This window comes from Alternaria alternata (assembly GCF_001642055.1).
Source record: "Alternaria alternata strain SRC1lrK2f unplaced genomic scaffold CC77scaffold_3, whole genome shotgun sequence".
NCBI lineage: Eukaryota > Fungi > Ascomycota > Dothideomycetes > Pleosporales > Pleosporaceae > Alternaria > Alternaria alternata.
The window spans coordinates 1,660,248-1,680,697 of NW_017306192.1; the positions used below are offsets into that span (position 1 = coordinate 1,660,248).

Below are 20,450 nucleotides of genomic sequence, written 5' to 3' on the forward strand. Positions count from 1 at the left end.
ATTGATTCTACGGACGATTTGGTTATAAAGGCAGTACACTAGTGGGTATGGAAGGTACCAATAACAACACACGAGATGGCTCCTTCTCATCTGTAGGCAGTATGCAAACCCTCATTGTCTTACCACCCTTCGATCTTGAAGTCAAATTTCCTGTCCCCTTTTCCTTTTTCAATCGGCTTCGCATCACCATCATACAACGTTCTCTCAAAATAAGTCACCTTCCCTTCTCGATCACACAACACTATAATATTTTTCTGGGTACCGTAGCACCCGCTTGTAGCATCCAGCGCTTTCGCTTTGACCACATCGCCCACCTCAGGCGCAGGCATCTTGTGCTCTTCAAGATGGTCTCTTCCAATTGCTGGAACAAATATGCTGTAACGCAGTTGGTTGAGGTACATGTCCCACTCCTCATTCTCTTTCTGTCGGGGCATGGTGTCCGTGGTCAGAATATCGAGAAGACGGTTGATGAGCTGGTCTTGGGACTCGTTGGCAGCGACAGACTTGGCGATAGCAGCGCGCGTCCAGTCTTCTCCATTGATTACTTTGGGCCAGGTGCGGTCGTTGTAAGCGGCATTGCTGAGGGCCCGGGTTTCATCTGGCTTTTGCAAGAGATGAATCACGCCATGAACGTCTGGAGTTCGGTTGCTCACGATCGCAAGACCCTTTTCTCCCTCTTTGACAACATCTTGAATGAATCCGTAGCACAGAGAGAACCCGCCAACACCCTCGACACCATCTTCTTCTATCATTCGTTTTGCAAACTGTTCTGTACTCTCCCCTTTCGCCGGGTCGGACTTTAACCAAGCGTTCGGAATGAGCCCTCTACTTCGCGCGCCTTCTACGATCTTTTCGTCTTCTTCACGGTAGTTGGTCAACACTGCAATTCGACCTTGACGGGTCACACCCAGCCAGGTGCCATGAACGGGACGGTGAAGATCGTAGCCGCCCAAGACTTGGGTGTCTGGAGATGGCCACCATGTTGCCTCTGCTGTTGGACGATGTAGATACTCCTAGTATGCGTTAGTTGTAGGAGTTAATGCTTGTAGACCACAATACGTACGTCTCGGTTGTTGAGCAATATGAATGGATAGTCCGGATGGGCTGTTGTGAGAATAGCGATACACATTTTGATGTTGTTGTGACCACGTCGTAGACAAGTCTATGTGAGGGAAAGAAGATACTGCGAAGTACTGTTTTGTGGCGTTCAATAACTCGGAAAATGACGGACTAAGCAGATTACTTACCGAAGTGCAGTATGAGCGGTGTGAATGAGTGCCAACAGGTGCTTCAACGCTCAGTCATATACGTGGTTCCAACCGTACAGGACGTGGAGTGAGGTGGGACGACACATGGCGAGATGAAGGTTGTGACCGAGGCGTTCTGATGTCCCTGTGATGTAGGAAGGTACGACCTCGGGTCAACAACGGGGAAGGCAGTGTTTGCTTTACTCATCACTGTTTCAACGCGCATGCACTGCGCAATCTCTAGATCGCGACATTCCAGAGAGCTGTGTGAGCCCTCATTCTCTAGACACGTCGCACGACATGACTGTTCCTGCAGCGGAGTGACATGACGGAGGTGTCCGAAAACGATGTCTCACGTGCTAACGGGACCCCGGTCCCAATGTCGAGCTAGGATCCCTGCCCAACGTCACAGCCCCGGTTGCACCTTGCTCTGCGTCAGCCCTATTTCCTCCACCAAACCTTCAATACCCCAGGCAACAGACCGGCAAGCTTCCGGTGTATAGCATACGGTACCTGTCAACGACCGAAACTATAATGGCAGCCAATTTCGCCCCGTATCAAGACATACCGGAATCGTCACGCGCGCTCTCCCCACCGCCAGTCCATTCGCCGAGGACATCTATTGACCGCACACGGAATATTATATCGCCTCCCACACGCGCATACGAGCAACATGACTACTTCCAGGGCCAGTCGCCTGTTTCCCCACCTGCAGAACCAGATACCGAGCGCATAGCATGGGACCAGCCGTCTCGCAGCACAGGCTTCGGTCGCTCACGCGAGGATGTGGATATGTTCACCACATCTCTGGGCTGGAGATTGGACTATGAGGCTTGCCTGGCATACCTCCTGCTTCCACCAGCAGGTGGAGTGTTGCTACTGGTCTTGGAGCACCAAAGTGACTATGTGCGGTTCCACGCATGGCAGAGCAGTCTGCTATTCGCCTTCATCTTTGTGGTGCACATCATATTCAGCTGGTCGAGTTTCATATCCTGGGTCCTGTTCATCGGAGATTTGGCAGGCATAGGGTGGTTGACTTGGAGGGCCTATCTGGATGGCGAGTTCATATCATAATTCACAGACAGACCTACTTGCTAACGACTGAACAGCTGCGACACTTGACCGATACGAAGTTCCTTTCTTTGGCCCGCTAGCGAGCTCTATACTTGACGACGAATAGAACGATACGAGGATCTTGAGGTTTATGTCGATATGAGCTATATACAATCTGGGCAAGCATGGTGTTCACGGAGTTCATGACAGCAACGAGTTGTCAATCTACGTGGAATGTTATAGACTTTGATAATTCGATTTTTTGTTATTGGCAGCCTCGCGACTGTCATCATGGAAACACGTCACACAAGACATAGTCGGAAGGTGAATCATATACTCATGAGGTAAGCCAACAAGGACCTGAGGGCTCACGTCTCTCGCTAAGCTTGTTGTGTCACCTCCATCAGCAACCACCATCAATGGCGGAGTACTACATTACCATGTCTTGCATATGTTCGAGACGCCGCCTTGTAAGCGCAGTCGCAAGAATCATCAGTCGCTTCGCGGCTACGACTGACTCAAGTATCCTCACTTCCCACAATGACGGTAACATCAACTTTTACAAACACATAGGCGCTTACTGGTCTGAGAACGAATGGACACTTTTACTTAAACGACAAACGAAGTTCAATGTGTTTGATCTAGAGAAAGTCAACGCCAAGAACGATAGCGCACGACATTTCTTGTCGATGATCAAATTCGCGGAAGGCGGATCCAATCCGGTTGCTGGACCTGAATCTTTGCTGACTGTGTTAGAGATTGCGAGTGTAGAGTCTACACGCCTGTATCATCCTGCCGAAGACAGCATTATGGACTAAGACAATCTGCATTGCAGGCTCGAAGCATCCTCGCTATACCTGCCCCTTGAATTCTAGTCTGAAGCAACAATGATGGACATGATATGGAATTAGAGTACTTTCTGGCAGAAGAGGTTAAGGGGGAGGAAGTTGGCGAGAGCTAGGATGGAGTCGAACTCTCTTGCAAGCTCAAGATCGTGGACCTTACAAACCACATGTTACAGGGACACGTTCAACGATGTCTACTAATCAGTATCAGGACAACGGCCTTCAGATTACCTCCGAGCTACGGCCCAACGGGTAAATGCCTCGTAGACACATCACGCTACACCCTAGCCACCGGATGATTGTCTTCGTGATTCCCCCGAAAATTCGAAAGCTCAAGGAACTCCATCACTGCATCTCGTTATTTACGAAAAGTTTCTTGATTTTGCTGATCATGTGCTTTCCAAAGGCGAAGCAAGCACATCAGTACTCTTGCAATGGGTTCCATGATAGACCAACACTTTCGTCGACGATATCTGAATCACCAATTCGATCGATTGGCGGAACGCGTGACCTGGCCGACTGATTCTACAAGCACAAAATCCTCAGCTTGTAGCATACGGACACAGGACCATGTTGCGACTTCTCAGTCATCATAATCAACTCGACAAAACCGGAAATCATGCATAGAGAGAACGAGTGACGAATGAGACGTATATGTGGCTCTAGAGTGTACAGGAGCAAAATTGGGCGTGGTGAAATTTAGCCAAGAGCGATAGAAATGATCCGGACGTTATGCTAAGGTTCTTTGTCTCGCCAGTCTTAGAAGAGAAAAGAATGTTTCCCACCAAAGACACGTTGAAGAACAAGAGAGTGGACTAGAATAAGCATGCCAGCACGGCGATCAAGAGAGCGTAGCGTCAATTCCAACGACGAGGAGGCCCAGTCATGGCCTATATTTGTCATTGGGTGAAGGTTATAAGCTAGCGCGGCTAGTATGGTGTTCACTAAACATCAACCTTCGGCCGTAAGAGGTTCGCTAGCTCGTTTATTACGAACACCAACGACCACAAAGAGGTCATGATCGAGCGTAAAGTCAACACGTTTCCTAGAGATATTTCTCTTGTCATCTGTATATGTGACATGATGCTCACAAAAGGTAGGAAATAGTCTAAAAGACTGCGCAGAGGGTGGTATCTCTAGGTTCACTAATCACTCGCGCCGCATGCTTGATCTAGGCAAGGGGCATACGTATCTTACCAAACAATGACTGAGCACCTTACAAGCGGACGGGCAGTCTCTTTGCCCACCGGGATGCAACCACGAACATTAGTCACTTTCTGATAAGTTCCAGCTATAGTATCTAGATGAGAAATCATGCTCGGCCTCGGTGTTCGCATCTTCTGTGCGAGCTCGATACTTCGTATATAAAGGGAAGGAACTGTGTGCGATTAAAGCCAGAAACCAACTATCCAAACCTCCAATCTCAACACCAGCCCCCAAATCCAATATCAATCACCATATTCTCAAAGCGACCATGTCTTCGCCCCTCACATATCTCATCACCGGTGCTAACCGTGGCATTGGCAAAGGTTTCACCTCAACCCTCCTCCAACGTCCCAACACCACCGTCATTGCTGGAGTCCGAGACGTCGCCAAGTCAACTTCCGCACTCGAATCCCTTCCCAAAGCTTCAGGCTCCAAGCTCATCGTCGTCAAGATCGACTCCTCTGACGAAGCGGACCCCAAGAACGCTGTCGCCGAACTTCAATCCAAGCATGGTATCACCTCGCTCGACGTTGTGATCGCCAATGCCGGAATCGCACACTCAGGTACTACCATCATCAACACCTCATCTGACGCGCTCCGCGATCACTTTGCCGTCAACACCATCGGCCCCATCCTTCTCTTCCAGGCCGTCAAGCCCCTGCTACAAGCCAGCAAGTCTGGCAACCCCATCTACCTCGGAATTTCCACTGTAATTGGCAGCATGGGCGCTCAAGCAATGCTCGCTGGATTCCCGCAGGTTTTCAGCCCATACGGTGCTAGTAAGGCGGCGTTGAACTGGGCTTTCGCTAGGATCCATTTCGAAGAGTCTTGGTTGACATCGTATGTCACCCACCCTGGCTTGGTCATGACGGATATGGGTAGCGCTATGGCTGATCCCGAGGCGCTTAAGGCTGCTGGCGCTATTACTGTTGAGCAGAGCGTGAACGGTGTTTTGAGCACGCTGGATAAGGCCGATAGGAACCTTTCTGGGACTTTCCAGAACTGGGATGGAACCACTCTGCCGTGGTGATCACCGAGATTGAATGGTCGCACAGTATTGCATTGTTGTACAAAGGCAACCAGAAGAGTTATAGCGATATACAGCAATTTATATCCGTGTCATGTCAATCTTCATACTATGCGTTTCCACTACTCTACCGCAGGATCACTAATGAGGAAACATGCGTGCAATGTGTACCACATAGCTCTCTTCCTTTTCTGGACGGCTTGTATGAGCCGATGAAAAAACGTTGAACTTCCGAGAGCCTATGCGTGTAAGAGCCTGTTGGAAAGGGATGATATATATACTTATATGACAAGAAAGAGAACAGCAATATGAGACCAATCCTCTGGTGTAGTTATACATCCGAAAGGAAGGATTCGTGGTATAGAATGGTTGGATAATTATTGGCATCCATCTGATCTGATGCTGACTGTCTTTGAACTTTGAAACAACGGAGCATGTCCGACGAGCAGTCTTCCTAAGAGCAGAGGCTCAGCAAAGGCTCACTAAGATATTTTGCCCTTCTAGTCCCCTGTAAGACGACACGATCGCATGGTCTAGGAATGTCTAATGCCTCATTAAAGATAAGCAAGAGTTGAAATGAGAAAAAGACCTGACAAATATCGCCCAAAAGCCTGATAGTGATACCATTCACCAGACGTCTCTTCACTTTCCGTCCATTCAAATCGCATGCAATCAGCACGGAATGAGAGGATTTCATGTTCGTCCTAATCTCAAGAAGTACAGCACCTGAGGATGGACAAATCTGTTTGGGGAAAATAACGACTAGAGCATCACCTTTGGGGTCAAGAAAGACACACATTTCTTCCTCGCGTGAAAGTTGATAGCAAGCGCTACCAGCGTGTCGGACGCATAGATTTGCCCGAGAAGTTTGATAGTCGTCTGGGTCATCATAGTGTGTCCACGAAAGAGGAGCGCTTCGAACGATAGGCAGGGTCATATATGCGAAAGCTTCGGAGGATAGATCCAAGGTTTGGTCCACACAATCCCAGGAACGGTGTTCTTCGATATCCAGCGCATACCCAACAACCTTGATAGAACACAAGCAAAATGACTGCTTGCAGCACGCTAGTGTTTTTTCTGCTAGTTTCACCTCTGAGCTGTTGTAGTCGACCTGAAGATTGAAGCCCTCACCACATAGAGCGAGCAGGGAATAAATGCAGTCTCGCCGTTCGTGTGAGTGCTTGGACTTGAACCAATTGATCAAGTGGATAAGACTTCGACCTTTGAACCCTATACCTTGTGCAGATCTCAAATCGTGATCCGGCGGTAGGCTGTCGTAATATGTAGTTGGAAAACGCTCGAAAGTCATCTCCGCAAGGTTGGCGCATATTGTGACCTGACGTGCTAGCGCCACTTCTTGTGTGATCTAAGCCCGCCTCCAATATTCAGATTGATGGAACTCGACTTTTTGATGATATTCGATGGTTCCTGAGTAAAGATATTCTGAATCAAAGCCTTCGCCTTGAATATAGGCATCCTCAGCCCTGTGTAGATATGCAGCAATGTTAGGACTATCTCCAAGCCATGATAGCACTTCTTCGGCCCGAGAGAAGATAAGGCCCATTCGCTGTACTTGATGATTACGCTCCTCAACGTTCGTCTGGTCGATCGACAGTGCATCGATCCACAGCCAATTTTCCAACAGCCTTCGTTTTCGCCTTGCCGTCATCAAGAAGCTATGAAGGTTGCTCCGGATGCGAAAGGTTTTTTTTGTCAAGGATGATAGTATGTCTTTGTTCTTCATCGCCCCAGACATACGAAAGACATATGTAGGGGGTGTTGATCGTTGCATGGCGAACCTCGCACTGGATGTAGCCTTCGGGTGATTCCATCTCAGAGACGCGAATCAATCGAAGTGAAGCTTGCAGGTGGTCGAGGGGAGCGTAGACGAACGGCTTCAATTCGCGTTCCGGCCGGGGTATGACAACGGAGCCATGCCGGTCGTGATCCGTCATGATTGAGCGATATGCCGAAGAGATAAGAAAGTATAGATACCGTCAGGAGCTACTAGATGACTTCATGTGAAGTTCGAGAACAAGAGTTGAAGAGAATGAAAGATTGTCTACACATCACGCTCATCCGCTGGGTGGGGCTGTGCAAGGCTGGATCTTTGCGCGTAAGCAACCCGTCCGCCATTTCCCAAGCATCAAGTTCCTCTGCAGTACACGAGGGTGATTAGAGTTGATCGGTTCTAAGTAGCAGTAAAAATTTTGGGTGTAGTATGGGTAGTAGCTGAATAACGTCAGGACAGGAAGGTGTGTGATGCTCAAAGACTGCTACAGGAGCCAGATCGCACCCGCAACAGCCACATTCTACCTAGCGCCGTTTGCCAATCGCGCTACTACCGCGTGTCGTCATCGCCTTTGCGCTCAAAGACTACCAACGAACGCGAACATCGGATTTCTTGTATTGCATGTCTCCAGCACAATCACTTTATCACTTTATCGAACGTTACATATGTTAACGACTGGGGTATCAAGACTGCGTTCGGCCGTAACGCGTGCTTAGCTTCGATCGTTGACATTGACCGTGTTCTCTCTGACGAGCTGTGGTACAGCAATGAAAAGCCTTACAAGATCACGCGAAGGCTATGGCCTTAGACCCAGCAGCTATGTGGTCATGGCTTGAAGAGCTGGGTTCGGGAGACCTTGAATTGCAATCTTTAAGATGGTTCCTTTTGGTTTGTGTACAGCACCTGTCTATTACCACGTTCTGTCAAACATGCCTCTAGTCTAGTCCTTTCGCTATTATCTGTGTGAGAGTGCTTTTGGTAGTTTCAGTCTCAACTTCACCGCGGATCTTCATAAACAAATATCGTTTAGCTTTTCTTCGACTCAGAGGTAGGCCTTCGTCCAGCTACGTCCAACTCTTCAAACCCAACAACATACCACAGGACTGCAACACACCATACCCACGTTCACGCGCCGTCCACATCGCTGAAAATGGGGCTCGCGCCTCTGCTCGTCGATACGTACCACAAATACAAGAAAGGCACAAACAACTTCGTCCAGTGGCTAGCTGAGACAGCCCGCGCAACTGGTACTGTCAATGATGTGTTCAAAGACAGCCGTCAAGACGTGGTACCGCCTACCGGAGGCAGACTGAAGGGAGCGACTAGGAAAGAGGCAAAGAAAGCCGGACTGACGCAAAATGCTACCGCCACATGTCAGATCACGACCAAGTCGTTCCTCGCTCTTGCGACTGCTATTGCTGCTGACAAGCGCACGTGTGTTCCACCTGAGGTCTTCACAACCTTGCGTGCAGTCATTCGGGGTCGCAAAGATTGTGCAGTTTGGTACTCCATGATATCTGATCAAGTAGACGACGCCGTCAAGGAGAGCAATGCGGGCCACAGACACTTCATCAAGCTTTTGGAGGACGTCTTGGAGATCATCAAGTCGAAACTGTCGCAGACCCAACGCCAGCCACTCAAGGCTGTTAAAACTACACCGCTACATACCAGCAACGCGTTCGAGCACTTGAAGTTCGAGGAGCCTTTAGACACGGAAGATATGCCAGAAGCCATCGAGAGTCCAGTCATGCCTGCCACACAAAAGGTTTCTTACAAGCTCGAGCCGTCTGAAACCGACGTTTCTTTCGCTATATACTGCTTTCTCAAGGACGCTACACATCTCAGACTTGCTGTTAGGCGAACTTGGCGTGAGTTCGCGAAGGGCGACATAGGTCTCCAAGCCGCCGCGCTGACTATGAACGCCGCCCTAGCTATGATCGAAAAGCTGAGCAACGAATTCGAGCAAGCCCATCCACGCTTCAAAGACTCTGGATCGCAGAAAATGCACTTGGAGATCGTTAAATTCATATATAGCAGCTACAGCAAGGGTGGGAAAGGTCCAGCTTTCATCGATGCAGGCGATGATGATAGCGACCCTTTTGCCTACAAAGAAGGAAAGCAGATACTACGTTCCGATACTGTGATGTGTACGCATACCACCGAATTGGTTATTGGGATCTTCTGGCTTGAAAAGACAAAAGAAAAGTGTCGACTTACCAACGACGAGAGGAGATTCCTCAAGTGCATTTCACAGTTTGTATCGACGCCAGATGAAGAGCCGATGCCTGATAGCTATATGGTGCGTAAGGCTGCGAATAACGTGCTGTACGACCGAAACCTGAATAGTTGGATCGTATTCTCCTTACAAATATTTTGGGACATGCAGAGAGAGTTAGGGTCATGTCTGCATCTTGGCAAGATGCTCTTTGATAAGACCGGGCAGCAGCTTATCGAACGCTATAAAGCGTACCTCGACGTTGGAGGCCTTGAGAAAGTTGGCGCTACGCATGTCACATTTCGCGAAGACATTGTCAGACGCAAGAAATTCATTGAAATCTTGCTCAATGATACATTGGTTCAGGAGGGGTTCGATCAGTGCGAAAAGCAAACAAGTCGACCATTCGATAACATCCGTGGTTTCTCGTTACTCAATCACGATCCTGGGCTATGTGGCTTGATCTCTGCGAACATGCGCGATGATTATCACAGGACAGCCATCGACATGGCATCCAATCAAGGACAGATTATTGTCTCAGCTCACCTCTACAATGCTGTCCAGCGATCCGGGAATCTACCAGAAGGCTGGCAGTGGACCGACATGGACTGGCTCATTGAGCGGCAAGGTAGCGATTGGATGTTCATGGGCAAGCGACCGAAGCAAGGTTCCACTTTTGGAAAGCATGTGAACCTCATATTGGGCTTCTCTGCTCATAAGTTCACTGCGGATTACAAGTCCCGCAATTCAGAAGCAGAGACAGAGTGCAACATTGGCGGGGTCCGTCGCCTCGAGTATCATGCACGGCGCTGCGAGCTAGGTACAGACAGGGAGCCACGACGCAAGAAGCCTGTGGGGATGAGCAAGGCGAAGAATGATATCCTTGTCATGGTAGAGTGTCTAGTCAACGACTTTCAAGGCAAACCTGATAATACACGCAAACCGCTATCCTCTCTCGAGAAACTCAGCATCTTCAAGTTAGCAATCGAGAGAGACGAGTCTGCTTTCGCATTCGATGTCATGGATCTAAACCTTAGATGTATCCGGCTACTACAGGAGATCCATAAATACGCTCTTACTTTCGCGCCGCTCGACTATCCCGTATCCAAGTTCACTGGAGGGCTATCAATGAACGATGTCATCGGGGATATGCTCTACGATCTGGGTGGGCATCCGCGACATCATGCCAGCATCTTCCCAGTGGCAGCCGCCATACTCCGCAAGATCGTACAGAAGGAAGGTAACAATGTTCTCATGAATTCCATGGTGTGCCGAGAAGAGATGAAGCTCAGTCTCGAAAATTCCAAGGCTGAGGATGAGCCTAGCTTCGAAAATCCATCCGAAGACACCATGAATCTAGAACTCCGCGGTATGGCTGGTCGTATCATACTCCTAGATGAAAACGGAGGTTTTCGAATGCCTTTCGGCCCTCCAGTATGAAATGGAACGATCGCTTCGCAACCTACTTCCTGGCCTGGTCGCACCTGCATACCTGTGCGGCTCACCTATCGATAGTCTTTGGTGTTGAAAAAGGGAAGAGTGTGGTCCTCATACAAACGATGGACGCTTTGCATAGTTACTAGGCTAGCAATATAAAAATGGCTCCAGAATTATTCTTTGTCTTGACACGTGATTGGTATGAAGCTTCTGTTCCTGACGTGGAATTACCACCCAATGATGTGCGTATATTACTCCATTCACATGTCTAGCACTTTACATGATAAGATAAAAACATCACTCAGCTCAGTGTCACAAGAGTATCCCCAAATATGACCGTCTAATCAATACTACCGTCTAAGTCTACAACATTACCATGACCGCACCGACCAGAACAAGAAGACTTCCGCCCAAGCTTTTGCTCGTCATAGCACCAGAGTTAGTGTTCTCAGCCGCCGCGGCGCTTCCAGTAGCACTTCCAGTAGCACTTGCCGAGGTGGCCATGCTTGCAGTGGTTGATGCACCAGTGCTGTTGCTAATAGCCGAAGCCCACTCTCCACCCACACCACCAGCTACATTGACCGTGGCTGATGGGCTAGCAGAACCGGAAGCGGAAGCAGTAGCAGAGCCGGAAGCAGAAGAAGACTTTGTTCCCTCTTCAGTGTCACTCTTCTTCGCATTGCTACCCTTTCCATCGGTGACAATGCTCTCAAAACCACCAGTCATATCGCCGTACGAGTAGCTGCTTCCAGGGTTCTCGTTCCTGACCTCAACCTTCTCCAAGACCATGGTGTAAGGCGCTTTACTGTAGTCTGTCTCGCCTCCAGCCCATTCAATCGTGCCCTCGGCGTTGTTTGGGTCGCCTCCAGCCCAGATACCAATACGGACGTTCATGGGGGTTTGAGGGTAGTTGCTACCGCCGTTTGCATCGGCGAACTGGAGAGTACGGACGACTTTGTCGTCGACGAGCCATGATGTAGAGTCAGAGGTCCAGTGGATGGTGTAGTTGTGGGTTGTGCCTTGGGTGTCAGTGACAGCGGCGTCGGCTTCACGGTCGTGGGTTGTTGTGTTTCCCTTTCCGAAGTAGTTTGCTATAAGGGGGATGTGTTAGCGCTCTCCCCTTCCGCATAAGTACCCCGTATTAGGGGAGATAGAAAGAGACAGTAACTTACTCTGAACATTCGCAGGCTCTCCACCCAACCACTCCCAGTCGATCTCATCCAAATCATCACTCTCAAGAATCGCACTGCTAACCACACCCGTACCCGGCGCAGCTGTCATGATGAAGCTCACGCTGCCGAAGAAGATGTACCATTGTGATTGGATCGTTGGTGCGTCACCAGCTTTGTTGATTGTGAATTCCGCGCCCTTGCTGGTGTAAGAAATGTCACCAGCGGTAACTTTCCAGTTGTCGTCGTCGGCACCCTTGGTGAAGTCGTGTGTGTATGTTGACGAGGAGAGGGCGGTATCCGCTGGGCAGGATTTCTTGGTGGGATCACATGATGTGGATGTTTGAGCAAGAGCGGGGATGGCTGCGGAGAGGATGAGAGAAAGAGGGAGTACGGAGACGCTGGGGAAATGCATTATGAAAGAGTTAAACAGTACGAAGTTGATCGACCGCTCCAAACGAATGTCCCTGGAAGTAAGAAAGAGCAGAAACGACAGCAACTCAGCGATGAGACAAAAAGGAAGTCTTGGATATGAGGATAAGCATCAAAAAAGAGCCGCGTACCCACACCTTTAATCAAATCCCAGAAAGCTTGAACGAGGAGGTTATCGACGCTTCGGTAGCCACCACAGCCCCATCAAAGTGGGTCATTTATTCATTTCGATAGCCATCGGCATCCCTGATCACCATCCGCACCCGTGGATACGGCCCACGTCCAATGTCGTTCAGGAACGAGAGGGTCGCGTCTACGGCCGCGTCAGGTACCATTGTCAGGCCTGTGTTAAAGCCGCGTGGGCCGATGACGAAGCGCTCGCCCCACTAGCTGATCCCAGCCATCCCAATATGAGCTGTGGCTGTTCGTCGTGGCTAACTTTAGCTCGCGAACACGAAGACGGAAATATTGGGTTTGTACAAATATACAAACACAAGACTGACGATCATGCTTAATCGTACATCCGAATAAAATGACGCCATACATGCGCACTGTAGCATCGAGATACGAAAGGCATCTGGACATTGCCACAAGATTGTGCACCAAATTATCCAATCTGAGTGTCGCCGCACGCGGCCGCCAGCGTTTGAACAAGATAGCCTCATACTAGAAAAGGAGACGGGCGGACGATGTGAAAAGGTAATACGGAGATATACAGATACGAGACTCCGGTCCAATGCAGTCCACCTCATAAACTTGTAAGATGCCGTCTATGAACCATCATGCACCTGAAAGCGCAGTGTACATTGAGTCGTAGTCATAATTCTTCTAATCCGTTATTCGCCCCAGTGCGACAATCGACAACTCCAACCGCTCATGACCAGAAAAAAAAAGGCGCAAGGTACACTTCATTTGCTCATACAAAAAAGGCTAACCAGTGCAGTAAGTCTTCATGCCTTTACAACTCAGCTTCACCTGCTCATGAAGAAGGGCAAGATCTACCGCGTCTTCTTTATCTCCGTAGCCCACCCTTCAATCCCCTCCCCTTTACTACCGACAGGGATATTCAGATCCATACCCTCCATACCCTTCGTATCCTTCAAAAAGTCATGTCCTGCCATTCCACCCGCATTTGCTCGGTCCACTGGCAACAGCTCTAACATGGGTAACAAGAAATCGGCAATCTTCTTACTCTCCTCGGCGCTGAAATGATACTTCTCGTGAAGGACGTCGGGAAGAGCCCAGTGTCGTAATCGGTGAATGTTTCGAAGTTCGCCCTTGCGGTTGAATATTTCCTGAGACCATTTTCCCGACATGCATAGACCCTTCGGGAAGGTGCCTAGGAGTTCGATGATCTGTGCGATGTGGTCATCGTCTTTGCCGTATTTTGTGCCAGATTGTGGGTCAAAGAGGTAGTCGCCGGTGATGAGTTCGAATGTCTAGTGATGTCAGCTCGTGTCTCTCGTGTTGATTAGCGCTCATACCATTGCGGCCATACTCCAGACATCGGTACTAGCACCCCATTTACTACCCAGGATAACTTCTGGTGACCTATATTGTCTAGTCTGAATGTCATTGGTAAAGTGGTGGCCGACCCAGCAGGCGTTTCCAAGATCGGCAATCTTAACTGAAATGGTTTCAAAAGCGTTTTCGACTTGCTGCTCGAGCTCTGTCTTGCCGGACGAGCTGCTGGGTTTGTCGAGGCTGATGCCTGATACCTCCTTGGTAAGAAGATCGCTGAAGGAATTAGTACACTTCCCAACGTGGATAACTTCACAACTTACGCGGACTTTTCCCGTTGCTTCTGCGCGTCGTCTTCGGTAGACGACTTGATACCGAGCCGTTCTGCCATGGATAGGCTGGGAGTAGCGGATGGAGTTGCTAGAGCACCACTCATTACGACACCGTCTGATGAAGAAGGAGGACTCGGAATAGTCGTGGGGGAGTCTTTACCTGTACCCTCGCTCATGACCTTGTTGAGGCTTTGTGGACCTCCCATGCCTGGGAAGCTAGAGATGTCGGCGTGGTTGAAGCTCGCGTTGAGCGGACTAGGGAGCGGCTGACTTCCCGTGATGAGGGTCCTCCGTCTCCGCCTGCCGTTCCTCACGCTGTCTTCACTGTCCTTCTTCTTTGGTTCATCCTTTACGTATGTCTTTACGATTTGTTCGACGTCGCCAATCTCGATGAGAACATTCTCGGGCTTCAAATCGGTGTGGATGATGCCGCACTCGCGGTGGAGGTAGTCGAGGCCGAGCAAGACTTGCTTTGTGATCTGCTTGACCAGAGGCATGGGTATACCCCGGTGGTTCCACCTCTTGATCAGGCCCAACAAATTCTCTCCTAGCACTTCAAAAACCATGCAGACGTGAACACCATTGGGGCCCTTGTGGTTGAAGGAATCGAGTAGGCTGACGACATGTTTCCGGCCGGGGTGTTTCTCGTTCGCGTCGACTACCTTCTTGAGGAGCTTGATCTCGTCGAGCGCGGTCTCTGTGTAATGCGCAGCGGAGCGCACGACTTTGAGGGCGACGTGCTTGCCGTTGGTGTTATCCCTCGACAGCCAGACGGTCGAGAAATGACCCCACCCAAGCTTGCGCACAATTGTGTACTTGCCGTCCTTGTACTCCTCACCCACCTGGACCGGGTGGTAGCCGCCCTTGCAGTAGTCCTCAGAGTCCTCCTCGTCGGCTGTGTTTTCGGCTTCATCGACCGACGACGACGACGAGTCGGGCGAGTGGCTTAATTGGTTTCCGTACATCTTGTGCTGGGCGAGCGGCGAGTTGGCGTTCTGCACACTGCGGGGTTGGAGTTAGTATAGGGTTGCTGCAGTCAGATCATGTCTTGGGCGGTGCATGTGTGCGCGCGCATTAAAATGAGTGGAGAAGTGGCGCAGTGTTTGGGGTGGGCGGGTGAAAGATGGGGGCTCTGGGCGGTGGCAGCAGAGGTGTGGTGGTGGTGAACGTACTTGTACTGAAAGGACCCCGTCGAACCAGCGGGCGAAGCGTTCTGGTTGCCCTGGCCCTCGGTGGTGATTATCGGCTTCAGGTCCTGGCCCTTCCGTCGCTTCTTTCCGCCGTTGCTGTTCGCCGCCTGCGCGACCTGCTTCGCCTTGTTGATGGCCGCCTTCTTCATGTCGGTGCCATTCATGGTGGCTTTCCCCGCCACGCGCTGGGCTGTGGGCGGGCCTGAGGCTCGAGGGCTGCTGGGATGCGATGTACGGTTAGGCGCTGGGGACGCGTTGGGCAGCGCTCATGGACAGAGGCAGACTATGGGCTTGAATATATATTATGAGGGCAGTGTGGCTCTCTCGTCGCACTGCCTCGCGATTTCTTCAATTGCTGGAGACGGGCTTAGCGCTCCCCTCGCCAGCCTATCGATGTCTGGCTCCTGATTGGTGCTAACGTGGGGGATTGCACGGATGCGAGGTGCTGCAACGACCACGGGTGATGACTCGCTGGGCGGGATGCGGTCTGCGGTATTAATTCAGTTGGACTCGCCTCTCGGAGAATTCGCTGTGACTTGGGATGGTAATAGAGGTGGTGACGGATGGCTGGATGCGCGTCAAAGCCGGAGGAAGCGGTAAGAAGCAGGTGAGACGAATTATGACATCAGTCGACGCCTACAAATAGTCGCCTGCTACCACATTAGTTCCTCCCCAGAAGCCAGTTTTGCCCAAAAAGCCTTGCGTCTTTGCTCGTCTAGCGCACCAAATTCCTTGCCTACATCTATCGGCCCGGGTAGCAATGAGGGAGGCTTGCTGCCAGCAATGCTTGTTGTCGCGACCCGATCCGTCACATTACACGTGGGACGTCAACATCACGCATCTTGACAGCACTTGAAGAAACCCTGAATTGCATCATCGTACCTTCGTCTTCTCCTACCTTTGTTATTATTGTCAAACAGATACGCCTGTTGCGGAAAGAGCCATGCGCCTTGTTGCTCAGCCCAACCCCCAAGGCAGGAGCCACAGCAACCCCACCGCCATATCATACATGTTTGCCCAAACCGTGACCTTGAAGAAATCGCTATGCAAAACTATAAATATCCCATATCCTACATTCCACATCGCGCTCTTCCATTACGACCTGCTAACACCTGATCTGCAAGTCATGCTGGAATCATCATCTGCATGTCTGGTTGCGGAGAGCCGCACCAGCCGCTACTTGGCCGAGACCGCTGCCATCCACTTCTGCTCGTCCTTCTTGTCGAAGTGCAGGAGCATTCCCAGTACGGGGATGAGTTGTTGCTGGTACTTTTTGTCACGTTGCTCGAGGAACTGTAACAATACGTTCTTCAAGTACACGTAGTCGATTGCTTCTGCAACAGCTCCACCGCCCTTTGGTATCGGTGACGCTATGCGCGATCGTGATGACTCAATCGAGGATCTCGAGGATTGAGCAACGGACTCAGGGCCACGTGTCTTCAAAGTTCGTAGCTCGTCGGACATTGTCTGCTGTTCATCAGTATGTTGTACGTCAGTCGTCGCTGAAGAACGTACCTTGCTAGACTTTTGAAGCTTCTCCAGACGGCCTTGGGTCTCGTCGAATGCCCGTCGCAAATCGCTCTTTTCTTTTTCCAATTCGTGAGCCTGCTTCTCGCTTTCATCAAGTGCGTCCCGAAGTTGGCTCATGGCGAGCCTGACTTCTGAAGCTTCTTCGCTAGCCTGTGCGGCCCGCCTCTCGAGATCTTCTGTCTGCTTGCGGAGCTCCCTTTCAGAAGTCACAAGGTCTTCTTTGTCCTCAACAGCGCGCGCTTGTGCACGTTCAGCGTCGCGGACCTTCTGCTTCAGTTCCTCAAGCTCCCGGGCTCGTCGGCGGCTGAATGTGCTGGCTTGCTCCTCTGCACGCTCGCGCTCCTCAACTGCAAGGTCGAGGCGCTCCTGCATCTCACGCACACGTGTTTCAGCTCGTCCTTGAGCGTCATTCAACAACCTTCTCATCGTCTCAGCTTCGCGTCCGCGTTCGCTTAGCAATCGATGCGCGTCGGCAAGCTCCTCTTCCAGGCTCTCGCTTCGGGAGCGCACTTCTTTCATCTGAGTACTCATCTCTTGTACCTGGTCCTGCATGCTGCTCACGAAGTCTTGCGCGCTCGCAGATTGGGCTGACTTCATCTGAATTTCTTCACGTAGGCTCCCCACTTCGCGAGTGAGCTTCGCGGCTTCTTCTTCCAGATCCTGCACCTTCCCACGTGATGCTTTGAGGTCGACGTGTGCCTTCATCAACTCTGTCGCCACCCTGTTCCGGGCTTCGATGGCGTCTTCCCGCGCCGTCTCGGAGTTTTGAAGGTCTCGCTGAATCTTTCTGTTCGTCTCCTCCAGCGCAAGCCTTTGGCTGGTTTCCTGTTTGATCTTGTCATTGAGAGTTTTAATGTCGCTTTCCTTGGTTGATAGCTGGGACCGGTATTCGGTGATTTCCGACCTGAGATCTTTCTCGCGGTTTTCCAATCGTCGGACTTCCGTAGTCTTGCTGGTGAGCTCATCCCTGGTAGTGCGCAACTCGGCCACCTCCTTGCGCAACGACGTAAGCTCAGGCTGCGCCTTTTGCAACACCTCTCTCATGTCGGTGAGGTCTTTGAAGCGAGATGCAGCAAGCTTCTCTGCAACCGAAAGATCAGTCTGCAGAGTTTCTGCTTTTGACTTTAGCTCTGTGAACTCTGCCGTCAGTGCCTCTCTTTCTTGCTGCGATGACTCCTGAGACGCTTTGCTAGTCTTCAGTTCGGCGATCTCAGCCTCCAGCTTGCTCAGGTTCTCCTGAAGTGCCGCCTTTTCGGCTTGCAACGTCTTGACCTTGTCCTTAGCCTCAGTATGCTCAAGGCCGTAATCAAGAAGATCCTGACGCAAAGTGTCGATCTCTTCCTGCATATCTTCCTGGTCCTTGGCCTTCTTTTTGAGCAGGTCGATAGATGATGCCTTCTCAGCCACCTCAGTCTGCAGTGCGTCGATTGCTGCAGCCTTCTCTTCCAGATCAGACTTCAGTTGTGCAACGTTCTTCAAAGCATCCTCAAGTTGTGATGGTGTGAACTCTGCATCACGAGGGCTGAGTAGTCCTTCAGTGTCTCCAGCTTCACTAGGGGTTGCTTCGGGCGTCAACGCTCCGCTAGCCGCGGGCCCGTTTCCTCCCTTCTTGTTCTTCTTGTTACGAGCCCTCTTCTTTGCCGCTGCGCTTTGGGGAGCTTGAGCAGGAGTTGCTTGTGGTAGTTGGACCGGTTCTGGTTTGGTCGTCTTCTTCTCGTCATTGGCTTTCTGCAAGTCTTTCTTTGCTTGTTCGAGGTCAGCCAAGGCACTGTCACGCTTCGTCTCTGTAGTCTTGAGTTGTTCGCGCACTTTGCTGAGCAGCCCGTCCATGGTCTCGTTCCGCTTCTCGGCCTTGGCGTGTGTTTCGCGCAGTTGAGAAAGTTCACCCTGGAGCTCTTCGATTCGCCGTTGAAGCTCTTGCACCTGATCGTTTTCCACAATCTTCTCTCCCTTATCTGCATGTAGATCATCGAGTTCTTTGGCCGTTGAATCGAGCTTAGCCTTGAGCTCGGCGATGGTCTTTTCACTTTGGTCATGCGTATCCTTGTGTTTCTGGAGCTCTCCTTCGGCACTGTCAACTTTTGACTTGAGATCAGCGATTGTGTTGTTGAGCTCTTTCTCACGATCATCGGCGTCCTTTGATAGCCTTTGATGCGTATCCTTGAACGTGTTTAGATCGTTTGTAGTAGTCTCTAAATTTTGCATAAACGACTGAGCGGACTCTTGCGCCGTGGAAAGCTCGTTCTTGAGCGACTTGTTCTCCTCTTCGAGCTTTCCGATCTTCTCTTCGCTCTCTTGTAGCTGGGACTGCAAGCGAGGCAGTTCGCTATCGTACGAGAAGAAGTCTTCGGTCTCTTCGGTGGTCTCGGTCTGCTTGGACGCTTTGGAAGGGGATGAAGGTGCGACGGATTCAGTCTGTGTGGTAGAGTCATCCTGTGCAGCGTCGTTGGTTGCCGACGCCTGTGACTTTAGAGTCTCCACCTCGTCTGTGGCCTCCTTTGCGCGTTTCTCTGCATCCTCGAGCTTTTTGTTGAGCTCGTCGCGTTCTTTGGACACCCGCTTGAGTTCCTCCATGAGCATATCACTCTTGACGTTAAGTTGGCCTAGGTATTCGACAAATGCGCCAGTGTCGCTGATGGAGGTGAGAGGCGTGTATTCGCGGAGGGAGCTTTCAAAGGCCTCGATTGCGCCCACTCTGGCGTGTGCGATGCGGTACGACCGGAGGAGCTCTGGTAAGGGAATTAGCTTGGCGCATACAAACACGAGACATCACCAACCAGTATACTTGGGCTCAAGTTTGTCTAATCTGCGCAACCGCAATTTGGCCTCTGGTGGTATCTCCGGTGGCTGTTCTGGCTTCTCTTGTACTTCAGCAGTCGGTCCCTCTGTCTCCTCCTTCTTGCCCTCGCCATTCTCAGCACTGGCTTCTGCGGGCTGCGCCTTCTCCTTAGGTCGCGGTGTGCCGGCTCGACTCGGCTGATCTTCTTCCTCTCCTATGACGAACTCGGGGTCAAACTCTGAGGGGTCAGGGCCCTTCCCTGCCGGGGCCGTCTTGCTGCTGTCGGCATCTTTCGATCTCGCTGTTCGCTTCGAGGGCGAGAGGTTCCGCGAATTGGACCGCCGGGTTGTTGAGCTGGATCGCGCAGGTGTCGTCGGCGTGGTGGCTTTCTGGCGCGCTTGCTCTTCTGCTATTCTGGCGTCGATGGCTCCGCGAAGGCGCTGTATCTCTCGTTAGCTTTCCTGGGGTGCAGCCTAGAAGGAGTTGAGGTACCTGGAACATGATGATGCTGAATTATGAAGACGTATAACAAGACATGCAAGAAGACAAGTAACAAACTTGGTTAATGGAATATCAGACACCGAAGCATGGGAGACAAACACTATTCTGACACGTTCTGGGGTCCGTCGCGGCTAAGTGACATGGATCGCTATCGGGGGTCACGGCGCTAGCATCACGGTTCGGTAAGCTAGTGCGGCGGGAATCCTCACTTTTTCTCACGCAGCCTGTGTCCCC

The 20,450-nt window shown here is 50.9% G+C and overlaps 9 protein-coding genes across 9 annotated transcripts; 4 read left to right on the forward strand and 5 right to left on the reverse strand.

Annotated features, from left to right (window-relative positions):
* Positions 1 to 10: 10 nt before the first annotated feature.
* On the reverse strand, positions 11 to 1,554 carry CC77DRAFT_956036 (DUF833-domain-containing protein). Its single transcript, XM_018535495.1, has 3 exons — positions 1,289 to 1,554; positions 1,064 to 1,242; positions 11 to 1,013 (listed from the first exon to the last, which is right to left on the reverse strand). Exons 2-3 carry the CDS (start codon positions 1,127 to 1,129, stop codon positions 120 to 122), a joined length of 960 nt encoding a protein of 319 aa, XP_018390273.1. The 5' UTR covers positions 1,130 to 1,242; positions 1,289 to 1,554; the 3' UTR covers positions 11 to 119.
* CC77DRAFT_547082 (hypothetical protein) lies at positions 1,470 to 2,542 on the forward strand. Its single transcript, XM_018532126.1, has 2 exons — positions 1,470 to 2,304; positions 2,357 to 2,542. Exons 1-2 carry the CDS (start codon positions 1,782 to 1,784, stop codon positions 2,425 to 2,427), a joined length of 594 nt encoding a protein of 197 aa, XP_018390274.1. The 5' UTR covers positions 1,470 to 1,781; the 3' UTR covers positions 2,428 to 2,542.
* Positions 2,514 to 3,260, forward strand: CC77DRAFT_547111 (hypothetical protein). The gene is made up of 2 exons (XM_018532127.1): positions 2,514 to 2,644; positions 2,708 to 3,260. The coding sequence occupies exon 2, from the start codon at positions 2,720 to 2,722 to the stop codon at positions 3,116 to 3,118; it is 399 nt and encodes a 132-aa protein (XP_018390275.1). The 5' UTR covers positions 2,514 to 2,644; positions 2,708 to 2,719; the 3' UTR covers positions 3,119 to 3,260.
* Positions 3,261 to 4,144: 884 nt separating this feature from the next.
* On the forward strand, positions 4,145 to 5,607 carry CC77DRAFT_546209 (short-chain dehydrogenase). Its single transcript, XM_018532123.1, has one exon. The coding sequence runs from the start codon at positions 4,620 to 4,622 to the stop codon at positions 5,379 to 5,381; it is 762 nt and encodes a 253-aa protein (XP_018390276.1). The 5' UTR covers positions 4,145 to 4,619; the 3' UTR covers positions 5,382 to 5,607.
* CC77DRAFT_547145 (hypothetical protein) lies at positions 5,497 to 6,870 on the reverse strand. Its single transcript, XM_018532128.1, has one exon. It carries the CDS (start codon positions 6,685 to 6,687, stop codon positions 5,833 to 5,835), a length of 855 nt encoding a protein of 284 aa, XP_018390277.1. The 5' UTR covers positions 6,688 to 6,870; the 3' UTR covers positions 5,497 to 5,832.
* A 1,253-nt stretch (positions 6,871 to 8,123) lies between these two features.
* CC77DRAFT_547694 (hypothetical protein) lies at positions 8,124 to 11,155 on the forward strand. Its single transcript, XM_018532130.1, has 2 exons — positions 8,124 to 8,218; positions 8,272 to 11,155. The coding sequence occupies exon 2, from the start codon at positions 8,321 to 8,323 to the stop codon at positions 10,823 to 10,825; it is 2,505 nt and encodes an 834-aa protein (XP_018390278.1). The 5' UTR covers positions 8,124 to 8,218; positions 8,272 to 8,320; the 3' UTR covers positions 10,826 to 11,155.
* Positions 11,156 to 11,470: 315 nt separating this feature from the next.
* On the reverse strand, positions 11,471 to 12,406 carry CC77DRAFT_899267 (concanavalin A-like lectin/glucanase; the record flags this gene model as incomplete). Its single annotated transcript, XM_018533560.1, has 2 exons — positions 11,471 to 11,913; positions 11,995 to 12,406. Coding segments are annotated over 2 exons (855 nt in total), but the record flags the coding sequence as incomplete, so codon positions are not given.
* Positions 12,407 to 13,421: 1,015 nt separating this feature from the next.
* CC77DRAFT_1005785 (kinase-like protein) lies at positions 13,422 to 15,570 on the reverse strand (the record flags this gene model as incomplete). Its single annotated transcript, XM_018523374.1, has 4 exons — positions 13,422 to 13,862; positions 13,908 to 14,160; positions 14,208 to 15,218; positions 15,389 to 15,570. The coding sequence occupies 4 exons, from the start codon at positions 15,568 to 15,570 to the stop codon at positions 13,422 to 13,424; spliced, it is 1,887 nt and encodes a 628-aa protein (XP_018390280.1).
* Positions 15,571 to 18,395: 2,825 nt separating this feature from the next.
* Positions 18,396 to 20,429, reverse strand: CC77DRAFT_547870 (hypothetical protein). Its single transcript, XM_018532132.1, has 4 exons — positions 20,208 to 20,429; positions 19,714 to 20,155; positions 18,746 to 19,665; positions 18,396 to 18,681 (listed from the first exon to the last, which is right to left on the reverse strand). Exons 1-4 carry the CDS (start codon positions 20,214 to 20,216, stop codon positions 18,508 to 18,510), a joined length of 1,545 nt encoding a protein of 514 aa, XP_018390281.1. The 5' UTR covers positions 20,217 to 20,429; the 3' UTR covers positions 18,396 to 18,507.
* Positions 20,430 to 20,450: the final 21 nt, after the last annotated feature.

Excerpts from the sequence above, each read along its gene's own strand:
- CC77DRAFT_547870 (XM_018532132.1), bottom strand. Across the intron at positions 19,666-19,713 it reads ACTTGAGCCCAAGTATACTG|AGCTCCTCCGGTCGTACCGC; the intron begins GTTGGTGATGTC and ends TTCCCTTACCAG. Across the intron at positions 18,682-18,745 it reads TGGACGGGCTGCTCAGCAAA|CAAAGAAAGACTTGCAGAAA; the intron begins GTGCGCGAACAA and ends ACCTCGAACAAG.
- CC77DRAFT_547145 (XM_018532128.1), bottom strand. The coding sequence starts at position 6,687 with ATGACTTTCGAGCGTTTTCCAACTACATATTACGACAGCCTACCGCCG.
- CC77DRAFT_546209 (XM_018532123.1), top strand. The coding sequence starts at position 4,620 with ATGTCTTCGCCCCTCACATATCTCATCACCGGTGCTAACCGTGGCATT.
- CC77DRAFT_547082 (XM_018532126.1), top strand. The coding sequence starts at position 1,782 with ATGGCAGCCAATTTCGCCCCGTATCAAGACATACCGGAATCGTCACGC. Across the intron at positions 2,305-2,356 it reads TTGGAGGGCCTATCTGGATG|CTGCGACACTTGACCGATAC; the intron begins GCGAGTTCATAT and ends ACGACTGAACAG.
- CC77DRAFT_956036 (XM_018535495.1), bottom strand. The coding sequence starts at position 1,129 with ATGTGTATCGCTATTCTCACAACAGCCCATCCGGACTATCCATTCATA. Across the intron at positions 1,014-1,063 it reads TATTGCTCAACAACCGAGAC|GAGTATCTACATCGTCCAAC; the intron begins GTACGTATTGTG and ends AACGCATACTAG.
- CC77DRAFT_547111 (XM_018532127.1), top strand. The coding sequence starts at position 2,720 with ATGGCGGAGTACTACATTACCATGTCTTGCATATGTTCGAGACGCCGC.
- CC77DRAFT_547694 (XM_018532130.1), top strand. The coding sequence starts at position 8,321 with ATGGGGCTCGCGCCTCTGCTCGTCGATACGTACCACAAATACAAGAAA.